Below are 13,192 nucleotides of genomic sequence, written 5' to 3' on the forward strand. Positions count from 1 at the left end.
AGGGTGAGGACCGCACATGGCTTGTTCATTGCTGTTTCTTTAATGTCTGGAAAAATGCTGGCATCTAGCATTGGATTATTCATCAGACAGATCAAATAAGTTCACGCCAAACAGCATTAATAAGCAGGGACATCCACAAAAGGAGAAAAGTAAAATATTGAAGTATATGAAAGACATTAACCTAATCGTGGAAGAAAATCAGAATATTGTTGGGCTTGCTTACACTTACTTTATAACATAGTATAATTTATCATAGTATCATTTTTAACCGTTTTAAAATTATGAAATCTGATGTGTACATAGAGAAAAAGCACCATACCTGAATATGTGGTTGAATGAATAATTACCCTTTTAAATAATTACTTAGGTCATGAAATGGGATCACAAAGTCTTCCTTACCCACTATCCTAAACTTTCAAAACAATAATTCTCTTTTTTTCTTTGTAATTTTTCTAAATTTGGATGCATTCATAAATTCTATAGTTTAATTTCACCTGACTTTGAACTTTATGTAAACGGAATCAAATTTTGTACGTTCCTTTTGTGTTCTGCTTCTTTCACTTAATATTATTATGGTAAGATTATACGCCATATTACCTTTTGTGTTGTGTGTTGCTGTGTTCTTTTACTTTCTTCGTATGCATGTACTACAATTTGCTTATCTGTTTCATTGTTCATGGTAATTTAGGTTATTTCCAGTTTAGGGACCAGAAAAATAAGTACTACTCTTATACTTAACTTCTAGTTAGATGCTGGTGCACATATGTTAGTTAGATAAGGGCTTCCATAACAAAATACCACAGACTAGGTGGCTTAAACTATAGAAGGCTGGAAGCCTTAAGGTCAAGGTGCCAGCAGGGCTGATTTTTGGTGAGCCTGCCTTCTCGCTGTGTCCTCATGGGGCTTTTCCTCCATGTGTGTACACTCCTGATGTCTCTTTCTCTTCTCTTTCTTTTTCTTTAAATTAATTAATTATTTATTTATTTATATTAAATCGTAAACACATAGATCATGTATACATTAATGCATTTATGGGGTACAATGTGCTGATTTCATGTAGAATTAGGAACACTTACATCACACTCCTTAATATATACCTCGTCTCGTTTACTTACTTATTGTGTTAACACATATATACTCTATACTAATAGATCCGACATGCATTATCTTTCTCTTCTTAAAAGGACACCAGTCCTATTGGATTAGGGCCCCAACCTTATGACCTCATATAACCTTAGTTATATCCTTTAAGGGCTTATCCCATTGGGAGATAGGGCTTCAAAATATGAATATGAAAGGACATGATGTATGTGCTGTAATATGTCCATTACAGCACATATGCATGGAGGAGGGGGTCTACCGATTAGTGGAACTGCTGGCCCCTAGGATATGCATATCTTCAACGTAGATAGATAATGTCCGACTGTTCTTCAGAGTGGTTATACCAATTCACACTCCTGACAAAAGTGCACATCATTGCTTCACATTCTTGCCAATCTTTGGTATACTAGTCATTTTAAATGTTCCTAATCTGGTAGATGTGTAATAACACTTTATGGGCTTTAGTTTGATTTCCCAGATTGCTAGTGAGGTTGAGCATCTTTTCATTTCTTAGTGCCTATGTGGATATCCTCTTTTGTGAAGTACCTGTCGCCATCTTTGTATGTGAAGGAAAATGCTTATCAGAGCTCTAACCAAATATTCTTTGTTCTTTTGGTTGAAGCTGTTTCCTCTGCCTCTCCTCTACGTTGGAAACCATATAAGTGGATTATCAAGCACAAGTAAATTAAGGTAGAGTGCAGGGTGATGGCTGATGGGAGGTCCCTCACCCGCATGTTGCTAATGGTACAAAGACCGAGTCTGATTCTTCAAATCAAAGTAAATATAGACAAGTATAATAATTTAAGAAAGTTAGGTGGAGTTTTGAGTTTAGTTTGCCAAATTATTTTTTTTTTAGTGTCTTATTTTTTATTTCGGGTTAACATGAGGGCACAATATGATGAGGTTACGTTGTTTGCATTTGTAAGGTAAAGTCTGAAGTCCAAGTTGCAGTTGAGTGCTTCACCCAGGAAGTGTGCCATATACCTCACATTGTACCCAATAGGTGGGGACTTACTGATCTCCCTCTCCTCCCCCCCCCCTTCTTGAAGTTAACTGGGTTTTTATCTAGTGTGGGTATGTAGTTGTTGGTCTACTAGTTTCAGATTGGTACCGAGTCCATAGGATGCTTGCTTTTCCATTCCTGAGATATTTTACTTAGGAGAATGTTCTCTAAATCCATTGCCAATGTTTTTAGGAATGTTATAAAGCTTATGTATTTCCTTATATTCAAGTCCGAATATATAATAGAATATGAGATCTGTAGTCATCAAGGTAGAGAAGGTGTGATTTATCTAGAGATAGATTTGTTTTTGTGAATATGGTTCTGCATGATATTTGGTTCCGTACCAGTTTTATAAACACAAGAACATACTGTCAGATTTGGTGTAGATCAGATCTGGTGCTGGGAAAAATAAATGACAGACATTTTCAAGTGTGTGTTATCTACTTCTGAAATTTGTATCTGTATTTATTGCAGGGTCCTTTGATTATAGGGCACATTAATGCCCTTTGAATGCTGTTAAATTGATCAATTCTACTTTTAATGATTTTAAGCGTCGATGTGGTCCCTTTATTATATAGTTTCCCATTGATCTTTCCCCTAATGGTTTTAGAAGCTATTAATGATCTTGTCAAGAGATATTACTTAATTGCAAGTTACAGAATGGTGACCTTTTGCATTTATTATCTAATCTTTTTCAATACATACAATTTTTCACCATTTCTCAGAGGAAAGGCAGGATAAAAATTTATTTATAAATGGTCAGGCTAATAAATTAGTGTCTTGTCACCTTCAATAGTGATCTGTCAGGGTTGGTTTTTTTTTTTTTTTTTTTGCAGTTTTTGGCCAGGGCTGGGTTTGAACCCGCCACCTCTGCATATGGGGCCAGTGCCCCACTCCTTTGAGCCACAGGGTTGTGTTTTTATACGATTCGTTTTTTCTTATCATTATGAACCCATAGATTTTCAGTTCACTTGATATAAGTCCTTTACAAAATATGGATTTTTTGAATATTTTCTCTTAGTTTGAGGCTGGTCTTTTCGTTTGCTTAACACAGGCTTTCACAGAGCAGACATTTTTAATTTTAATGAGGTTCCACGATCAGTGTTTTTCTGTCATGGATCATGCTTTTGGTGTCATATTTGAAACTCAGCACCAAACCTTATTATTATTATTATTATTATTATTATTGGGGGAGGGTACAGATTCTCACCCTGTTGCCTAAGGTAGAGTGCTTAGCATCACCCTACCTCACTCCTGGGTTAAAGTGATCCTCCTGCCTCTGTCTCCTGAGTAATTGGGACTACAGGCTTCTGCCAAGTGCCCAGCTAAATTTTCTATTTTTAGTACAGATGGGGTCTCACTTTTACTCAAGCTGCTTTCAAATTCCTGATCTCAAGTGAACCTCCTGCCTTGACCTCCCAGATGCTAGGATTACAGGCATGAGCCATCATGTCTAGCCACCAAACCTGGTTGTTATTATTATCCTTATTATATTATTTTAGGGACAGGGTCTTGCTCTGTCATCTAGGCCATAGAGCACAATCATAGTTCACTGCAGCCTCAAACTCCTAGGCTCCAAGGATCCTCCCATGTCACACTCCTGAGGAACTGGGGCTATAGGCATGTGCCACCACGCCTGGCCTTATAGTTTGTCTCTTACATTTAGGTGTATGCTCTAATTTGAGTTAATTTTTGTGAAAGATATAAGGTCTATATTTAGATTCAGTTTTTTACACATGGATGTCTAGTTCTGAGCACCATTTATTGAGAACACCATCCTTTCTTCACTGAATTGCCTTTGCTGTTTTGTCAAAGATTAGTTGACTGTATTTGTGTGGGGCTATTTCTGGGCTCTCTATTGATCTGTTTGTCTATTTTTATGTCATGTTTTATTCATTAAGGAAATAGCTCTTTTGATGCTCAAACTGTCCCAGCTCAGGCTAGTGGGAGCCCCCCTAAGTTGGCTCCTATGTTCTACGGCCCCTGTGGTCTTGGGTTACTTCCCTGCTTTTTTGGCAAATGATGCCTCAGTCTTATCTTGAACATTTCCTTCCATTCTGCTGGGGATATACTGATTGCTATTAATGTCAGATGTTATTTAGATCTGGGGCACAGTACGTGATGATTAACATGTGGGGTGTGAAGGAAGGAAAGGAGACAAAGAGGACTTCATGTTTTTTGGTCTGATGAAGTGGAAGAACAGGATTCCCATTGATTGAGTATATACCTGGGAGTGGAAATGCTAGGTCACATGGTAATTCTCTGTTTAATCTTTTCAACAATTGCTGAACTGTTTTCCAAAGTGGCTGCACCCTTTTACATTTCTACCAGCGATGTCCAAGGATTATAAATTCTTTACATCCTTGCCATATTTGTTATTGTCTGTCTTTTTTTTTTTAAAGGTTCTTTTCTTTTTCCTTTTTATTGGGGAAATGCAGCCTTTGGGGTAAAACAAAGATGCTTTCCCTCTTTGATTCAAAGCATTCTCGTGGTTGTGAAGTGGTATCTCATTGTGGTTTTGATATAAATTGCCTTGATGATCAAAGATATTGAGCATCTTTCTTTTCATGTGCTTACTGGCCATCTGTATATTTTCTTTAGAGAAGCGTCTTTTCAGATCCTTTGCCTATTTTTAAATGGGATTGTTTGTCTTTCTTTTATTGAGTTATAGGTGTTCTTGATGTGCTGGAGACAGGTCCCTCCCTACAGATCTGAGTGGCAAAACTTTATCCTGTTCCCTGGGTTGTCTTTTCACTCTCTTCATGGTATGTCCTTTGAGGTACCAAAGTTTTAAATTTTAAAAATTTAAACAAGAATGAAGGTAAAATATACCTAACATGAAATTGTCCCTTTTAAAGTGTACAATTCAGTTACATGACGTATTTTCACAATGTTGTACAGCCGTCACCATGATGCATTTCCAGAACCTTTTCATCATCCCAGGCAGATACTCTACACCCCTTTGAAAAATAACTTCTCCTTAGCCCTCAACCAAGTAGAATCTCTATTCTACTTTCTGTCTATATGAATCTGCCTGCTGTAGATATCTCGAACAGGTTGAATCATGTAATATTTGTCCTTTTTTGTCTGGCTTATTTACTTACCATGAAGTTCAAAGTTTATCCATGTGATGGCATGGATTAGAATTTCATTCTTTTCTAAGGTTCTGTGTGTGTGTGTATATACATGCACTCATATATATATATAACGTTTATCCATTTATAAAATATTTTAATTTTGATGAAGTCTAATTTATCTAATTATTCTTTTATTGCTTATGCTTTTGGGTATTTTTTGCCTAAGAAGTAGCCTAAGGTCACAAAGATTTACTCCTGTTTTCTAAGAGTTTTATAATTTTAGATCCTACATTTAGGCCTTTGATATATTTGTAGGGTTTTTTTGTTTTTGTTTTTGAGACAGAGTCTCAGTCTCTCCCTCTGGATAGAGTGCTGTGGCATCATTGTAGCTCACAGTGACCTCAAACTCTTGGGCTCAAGCGATTCTCCTGCCTCAGCCTGCTGAGTAACTGGGACTACAGGCGCCTACCACGATAGTTTTTCTATTTTCAGTAGACAGGGTCTCACTCTTGCTCAGGCTGATCTCAAACTTCTGATCTCAAGCAATTCACCAGCTTCAGCCTCCCAGAGTGCTAGGATTATAGGTGTGAGACACAGCACCTGACCAATTTGTCCTAATTTTTTTTTTTTAATTCTTTTTTAGAGATGATACCTTATCCAGACTGGAGTGCAGCAACTGTTTACAAGGGCAATCATTGTACACTCTAGCATTGAACTCCTACCTCAGCCTTCTGAATAGCTGAGACTATAGGCAGGCACACTGCACCTGGCTCTTGGGTTAATTTTTTATACATACTGTGAGATAGGAGTTAAAACTCATTTTTTTGCATGTGGATATTCAGTTGTACCAGAGCCATTTGTTGAAAAGCCTGATCTTTTCTCATTTTGTCTTGGCACCCTTTTTGAAATCATTTGACCATAATTGTTAGGATTTATTTCTTGGCTGTCTATTCTGGTCCATGGATTATATATGTAGAGTTAAATCAATAAAGATAGTTTTGGAATAAGTTTTGAAATTAGGACGTGTGAGTACACCAGCTTAGTTCTTTTTCAAGATTGTTTTGATTTTCTGGTTCCCTAACATTTCCTTATTATTTTAAAATCAACTTGTCAATTTACACACACACACACACACACACACACACACACACACACACACACACACACACACAGAGCCAGCTGAGATTTTAGTAGGAATTGTGTTGAATCTGTGTTTTAGTCCTTTCATGTTGCTATAAAGGAATACCTGAGGCTGGATAATTTATAAAGAAAAGAGGAAAAAAGATTTATTTGGCTCATGACTCTGCAGCCTGTACAAGAACTGTGGCCCCAGGATCTGCTTCTCTTGGGGCTTTTGGCTGCTTCTACTCATGGCAGAAGGGGAAGGGGAGCCTGTGTGTGCAGAGATCACAATCGCATGGGGAGAGAGGAGGTGCCAGGGTGCCAGGCTCTTTTTAACACCCAGGTCTTTTGGGAACTAACAGAGTGAGAACTCACTCACTGCTCCCACCACCACCCCCACTACTAAAGGAGGGCTTTAATCTATTCATGAGAGATCTGCCCCCACGACCTAAACCCTTCCCACGAGGCCCACCCAGAATGCTGGGGATCAAATTTTAACATGAAGTTCGCAGGCTCAAATATCCAAACTATAGCAATCTGTGTATCTATTGGGGGAATCTTTCTATTTTCACATTAAGTATTCTGAGCCATGAACAAACATGGAGCATCTTTCTATTTACTATTTAATTTCTTTTTTTTTTTTTTGTAGAGACAGAGTCTCACTGTACCGCCCTCGGGTAGAGTGCCATGGCGTCACATGGCTCACAGCAACCTCTAACTCTTGGGCTAACGCGATTCTCTTGCCTCAGCCTCCCGAGCAGCTGGGACTACAGGCGCCCACCACAACGCCCGGCTATTTTTTGGTTGCAGTTTGGCCGGGGCTGGGTTTGAACTCGCCACCCTCGGCATATGGGGCTGGCGCCCTACTCACTGAGCCACAGGCGCGCCCCTATTTAATTTCTTTTTAAAGGTCCTCTTTAATTTCTTTTAATAATGAAGCATACAGACCTTACACTTCTTTTGTTACATTTATTCATGGACCTGCTTTGTTAATTTCATTTTTGGATTGCTCATTGCTAGGGTGTAAAAGAGCACTTGATGTTTGTATATTGATTTTGTTTCCTGCACACTTGCTCGATTCATTTATACATTCTAATAATTTTGTAGTGGCTCCCTTAGGACTTTCTATGTATAAGGTATTATCTGCAAGTAGAGATAGCTTTATTTCTTCCTTTCCAAATTGGATGCTTGTTATTTGGGGTTTTTGTTTGTTTGTTTTTTTGTTTTGCCTAATTTCCCTGACTAGAACCTCAGGTACAATGTTGAATAGATATAGTGATATCCCGATGTTGTTCCTGATCTTAAGGAGAAAACATTCAGATTTTTACCATTAAGTATACTTTATCTGTTTTTAAAAGGTTGCATCTAAAAATACTTTTTGAACTGAATTGAAAATATGAGATGTTTTTTGTTGTTGCTTGCTTTGAGAAAGATCATTTAAGCCAGTCTCATAAAACATCTTTAAATGTGGATATAAAGTTTCTGAAAATTATTTCTGCACTTGCCGTCTGATTGCAGTGTCACTGATAATGTGAAGCCCATCCTCAGGCCTCTTTGGGAAAGCTTCCCCACGTCCCCTCCTGGGCTGTCATTCTTGCTCTCACTTTTTCTCCCCTAGTTTTACTGTCTTCTCAGGTTCACATTCGGAGGCAGGTATGGGTGGGCAGACTACTGGCTGTGCATTGAGCTGTATCCTGGACTCTCTCTGTTAGGAGTGAGTAAAAGGTCCTTAAGTACATATTTTTTAAGGCAATGTATTCTCATTTGTAATGTTTGGGGAAACTGTAATTTTATCCTTTAACGTGTGATTTTACACTTGATTTTAGCCAAAAGGTAGAGAAGTGATTCACATGTAATTTAAGGCCAGGCTCAGTGGCTCATGCCTGTAATCCTAGAACTCTGGAAGGCCAAGGTGGGTGGATTGCTTGAGCTCAGGAGTTTGAGACCAGCCTGAGCAAGAGCGAGATCCCGTCTCTACTAACATAGAAAAATTAGCCCAGTGTTGTGGTAGGTGCCTGTAGTCCCAAGTATTTGGGAGGCTGTGCAAAAGGATCACTTGAGCCCAAGAGTTTGAGGTTGCGGTGAGCTATGATGTCACGGCACTCTACCCAGGGTGACAGAATACAACTGTCTCAGAAAACAAACAAACAAACAAAAAAAGAAAACAAAAAACACACAATTTGAAAAACTCATTGAAAGTCTTTTTCTATTTCCTGAATGTATCTTGTTAGAGTCATAGACTACATTGTTTTGTACCATTTTTGTTTTATTTAATATTCATTTTACAATAGTCTTTATATGCACCTAGTATAGCATTATATATATATCATGTTCCCTGGAGTAAATGTGTCATAATTTATTTGACCAGTGCCTTGCCATCTGATTGTTAGGGTTGTTTCTGATGTTTTTCCCAAAGATGTTGCAGTGAACAATTTATGCACCTGGGGTTTTCGTTCTTTTGGATTATTACCTTAGGATGTTTCCCAGCATAAAGTAATTAGGCCCAAGATTAAGCCCATTTAATGACTGTTGATACATAGTCCCAACTTGATTTGTCATAAGATGTGCTGCTTCACACTGTGAACTAGTTTTAATACAATCTTTGTAACAGTAGGCTAGTATGGTGTTTTAAATTGCTATTAAGTGAAAGTGGTAAAATAGTTTTCATTTCTTTGTATTATTTGATGTTTTTTGCTAATGGCAAGTTTGAGAATTAAGGTTAATTCCTCATATTTAATTTGGAAAATGAGTAGGCTTAATTAAAAATGTAAAACATGTTTTAAAAAAACCTCACCAACCCTTGGTATCTGATGTTATGCTTGAATTTTTTTCCGACAGCTTGCCGATGTTCACTGTCCTCAGGAAATTTACCATTCCACTTACTTTGCTCCTGGAAAGCATCATACTCGGGTGATTTTTTTGTTTTTTTCCAGTCCTGTATGTCCTCACTCTCTGCATTTTTCTCCTGCAAATTGTGAACATCCAGTCACCTTTCCAGATAGTTAATTTGGATTGCTAATTGCAGAAATAGAAGGAAGAATTCACTTAAAAACAGTGGCCTGTTTCTGTGACTCCCTAAGAATAAGAAGTTAACGAGGAATTTTTTTAAAATTGTAACATTACATTTGACAACTAATATATACTTGTGGTAGAACGTTATAAAAAAGAAAAAAAAAAACCACTAAAACAGATGTAAACCTGTTTCCTGAGCCAGATAGAATATATAGCAATTTTGAAATACAGAATAAATTTTTCCATGTGTACATACAGGAGTGAAGGAGAACAAGGAAATCAATTCCGAGGCAGAATAAATTAATTTTTATAGTGTTGGTTATAAAATTTTCTCATCAAGATAGTTTTACATCCAAAAGCGTGATTCTTGATTTTGCCGTGAAAATTATTTAGCAATGAATTTTTATGGATGGTTCGATGTTTTAAGCCCTAGTGTTAAGTTTCGTCTTCATCTTTGAATTCTCATTATTAAATCCAGACATGTACAAACTAGACCCAAGCGAGCAGGAGCTCTGCTGTATTTTTTCCAAGTATCTCTCTAGTGAGAACACAGAAATCAGTTTATAATTAGATTAATAAAACTGCTTAAGAAATAACGTACATTGAATTTAATTTAGACACACTTTTAGTGCTTTCTCTATATTAAACACTATCCATTAGGTTTTAGCTATAAAACTGTGAATGTGTATTTTATGTTTTCAATATGTCTTTTATATGTTTAAGAAATGTAACTTATATTTAAAATTATACATAAAAAATATAACCTATATTTAAAATCCCCCTCCCCTGCTTTCCTTGTTTGTTTGTTTATTTATTACAGGAAGCAGTATTCAGTGAGCATCATGGTCAGTGTCTTTGCCATCGTTCTCGGGGCTTTCATAGCAGCTGGGTAAGACTGTTTCTGCTCAATAACTTCTTTGTGTCTTTGACAATAGGCCCAGGCCCATCCTAAGTTTTTCATTTTCCATCTGGCTGCAGTTGAATTGAGCAGCCAAGAGACAAATCCGTTGAAGTTAGTGGAATCCCCATGTGTTCCTGTGAAAGTCGAACTGCGTCCCCCATTGGCCAGAACATTTCTGAGAATATAGAAAGGGAGCATTGCCAGATATTGATACAGCTCTTCTCCACAAAAGCACCAATTATAGAATGTTTATCTTCAGAATAAAAATCATACTTGAGAAGTTCTTAGGCATTTGATTGACAGTAACAGATTTATAAAGGCTCTGGATGATGATTTGTTTAATTGTTCCATTGATAGGTTAGCAGTCACCATTTCCAGTGGTTAAATGCTATCACTAAATGTATTTGTGTGTTTGGAATATGAGAAGTACTGGTGCCTGACTGTTACCTTCATCCTTAACACACAAGAGCAGGGATGAGGACTGAGTCTGCATTGGCAAGTGGGTCCTCAGACTCCTGTCTGTTGTAACATGAGGACAATACATATGTGTGGTTACATTCCCTGGGTTCAAAACTTAGCTCTGCCTGTTATCAGCTACTTCTCAGCCTCTCTGTGCCTCAGTTTCCTCACGTGTAAAGGTGGTAATAGAAAATACACCTACTAGAATGAAATGAAGAAAGAAAGATTGGAGGAATTTCAGTTAAACTTGTTTTGTTAACTCCTTTAGACCCGAGGATGCTGGATCATTAATGGTATATTAAGTAAGAGGGATAGCTGCAAAGCTGGGATGCCTGGGATCTCATTCTTGTCTCTGCACTCCCTAAACGTTATTTAGGGAGTCATTTAGACAAGTTATTTACCATCCGTGTGCCTCAGTTATTTCAATCATAAAACAGAGGTTAAAATAGCATCCCACTCCCAGGGTCCCTCGCTGGGTGCCAGGCTTCGTTCTTGGTGCTGGGGGTCCAACAGGAAACAAGACAGACCAGAATCCTTCCTTTCATGGAGCTTCCATTCTAGTCAGTGGAGATAGACAATAAACCAAAAAAGTTGTGAGAAGAACCTACACCAGATTATGACAGGTATTATTAGCAATAATAACAATAATATTCATTATTATTATACATGTATTTAGTCCTGTTATCAGATGAAGAGGGTCTGGCCGCCTGTCACTGTCAGCCAATATGTAGAGATGGGGATAGGTCTACCAAATTTTATTGGTCCGAAGCCTGGGATTCTGGAGAACAGTGAGAGTAGCCTCTTCAAGACTGTTCTGTTCTCTCATTTCTAAAATTACAGTTTTATATATAAAAGTTCAAAGCAAAGACCACACTAAACCCTATTTCAAATAATAATCAGCATAATTCAGTAACCTATTATCTTAGTTTAAAAGTTAATCTCTTAAGTCAATCTGCCTAAACTACTCAAGATAGGCATCTTTAGGGTGGGAGCTAAATTTATAAAACAGTAAGATGGGAGATGGGGGAGACGGGGGAGGACAGGCAGGATCTAGGTGACCAGACCAGCTGTGTCATGTCTGCCCTGGCCTGCCTGACTCCATCTTATTCTTATTGGAGAATAAAGTCCCTGTAGAGACCAAGGTTTATTATTTACATTTCATCTGTACCTTCTTCTTCCCTAGTCCTAACTGTCGGCTGAGTTTAGCACCTTGAAAGCTTACCTCTTTGGTTTGAGCGCTCTGATTCATACCTCTGGTGTGGTGCCAGCACAGATGTTAAACCCCAGCCTGCAGAGCCTATTTTAGCCACAAAGACTTTTGTTAGAATGAAATCATACAAGTAAAGGAGCTGAAAAAAGGAGGCGCTCTGCTGTAGGGAATAAGGGAGAAAGCTTCCTCTTTGTCCTCTGAAGGTTCATTGAAAATGAACTGAAACAGGCAGATTAATTGGAGAAAAAAAGCATACAAATTTATCTTAATATGCACAGGGTGAAAATCACAGGACAGTGATTACCCAATAACCCAGTAGGGTACAGATGCTTTTGTACCCTTCTTCATAGGGGAGGGGAATATGGGGAATGCAGACAATGCTTCTGAGGTGTCATAAGTGATTATTAGGGAGAAAGAAAGGACTTGGGAGGCAGTAAATGATTCTCTTTGGAATTTGAGACTAAGAAGCAGACATTTTCTTTGGAAAAAGTCTGTCTAGGTGTGGTTGTATTTCTCAGCCTTCTTTTCTGTGATAGATAATGAGATTTTAGGGAAGGGAGGAAGGCAAGCATGTTTTCTTTGGAGGGCCCAGTCTTAAGTTAGAAAAAGGAATATCAAGCCTGAGCAACATAGTGATACCCTGTCTCTAGGAAAAATAGAAACAGTAGCTGGGGCTGGTGGTGGGTGCCTGTAGTCCCAGGTACACAGGAGGATGAGGCAGGAAGATTGCTTCAAATAATAATCAGCATAATTCAGTAACCTATTATCTTAGTTTAAAAGTTAATCTCTTAAGTCAATCTGCCTAAACTACTCAAGACAGGCATCTTTAGGGTGGGAGCTAAATTTATAAAACAGTAAGATGGGAGATGGGGGAGAGGCTGCTGAGAGCTGTGATTATGTCACTGCACCCTACCCAGGGCAAAAGAGTGAGACAAAACAAACCAAAACAAAAAAACAAAGCAACAAAGAAAGAAAAGGAAAAGAGAATTTCAGAGAAAGGTCTTTTCTTGCATCTGCTCACCTTCAAAGGCCTTTAATTTAAGTCAAATACCAAGATGCATATTTGGGGGTGAAATTCCCCCAGACCCCTTCAGTGCACTCTAGAGTCTCTGCTGCATCTGTCATCTAGGATCCTTAGGGCTCAATTTGAAAACTCCTCACTTAGAGCCAGTTGAAAGCTTTTATAAAGAATGGTTTATAAATATTTTTGTCCGTCTATGGAGAGAAATGACACTTCAGATGCTGTGTGTATGGAAATTCAGCTCTGTTTAGCTTATATAAGGTACTCTGATGAGCTGAAAGGGTAA

At 38.0% G+C, this 13,192-nt stretch overlaps 1 protein-coding gene across 5 annotated transcripts in view; it reads left to right on the top strand.

The window, feature by feature from the left end:
* The window catches only part of SLC35D2 (solute carrier family 35 member D2), a 72,493-nt gene that overhangs the window by 18,022 nt on the left and 41,279 nt on the right, over positions 1-13,192 (top strand). For 4 of the 5 annotated variants that reach the window (XM_053577116.1, XM_053577115.1, XM_053577114.1 and 1 more), the window contains exons 4-6: positions 1,724-1,791; positions 9,142-9,213; positions 10,136-10,204. In XM_053577116.1, the coding sequence (XP_053433091.1) occupies positions 1,724-1,791; positions 9,142-9,213; positions 10,136-10,204 (209 nt within the window). The remainder of the gene's footprint in view (positions 1-1,723; positions 1,792-9,141; positions 9,214-10,135; positions 10,205-13,192) is intronic. The other variant, XM_053577131.1, reaches the window with a different exon arrangement.

This window comes from Nycticebus coucang, chromosome 2 (genome assembly GCF_027406575.1).
Source record: "Nycticebus coucang isolate mNycCou1 chromosome 2, mNycCou1.pri, whole genome shotgun sequence".
Lineage (NCBI taxonomy): Eukaryota > Metazoa > Chordata > Mammalia > Primates > Lorisidae > Nycticebus > Nycticebus coucang.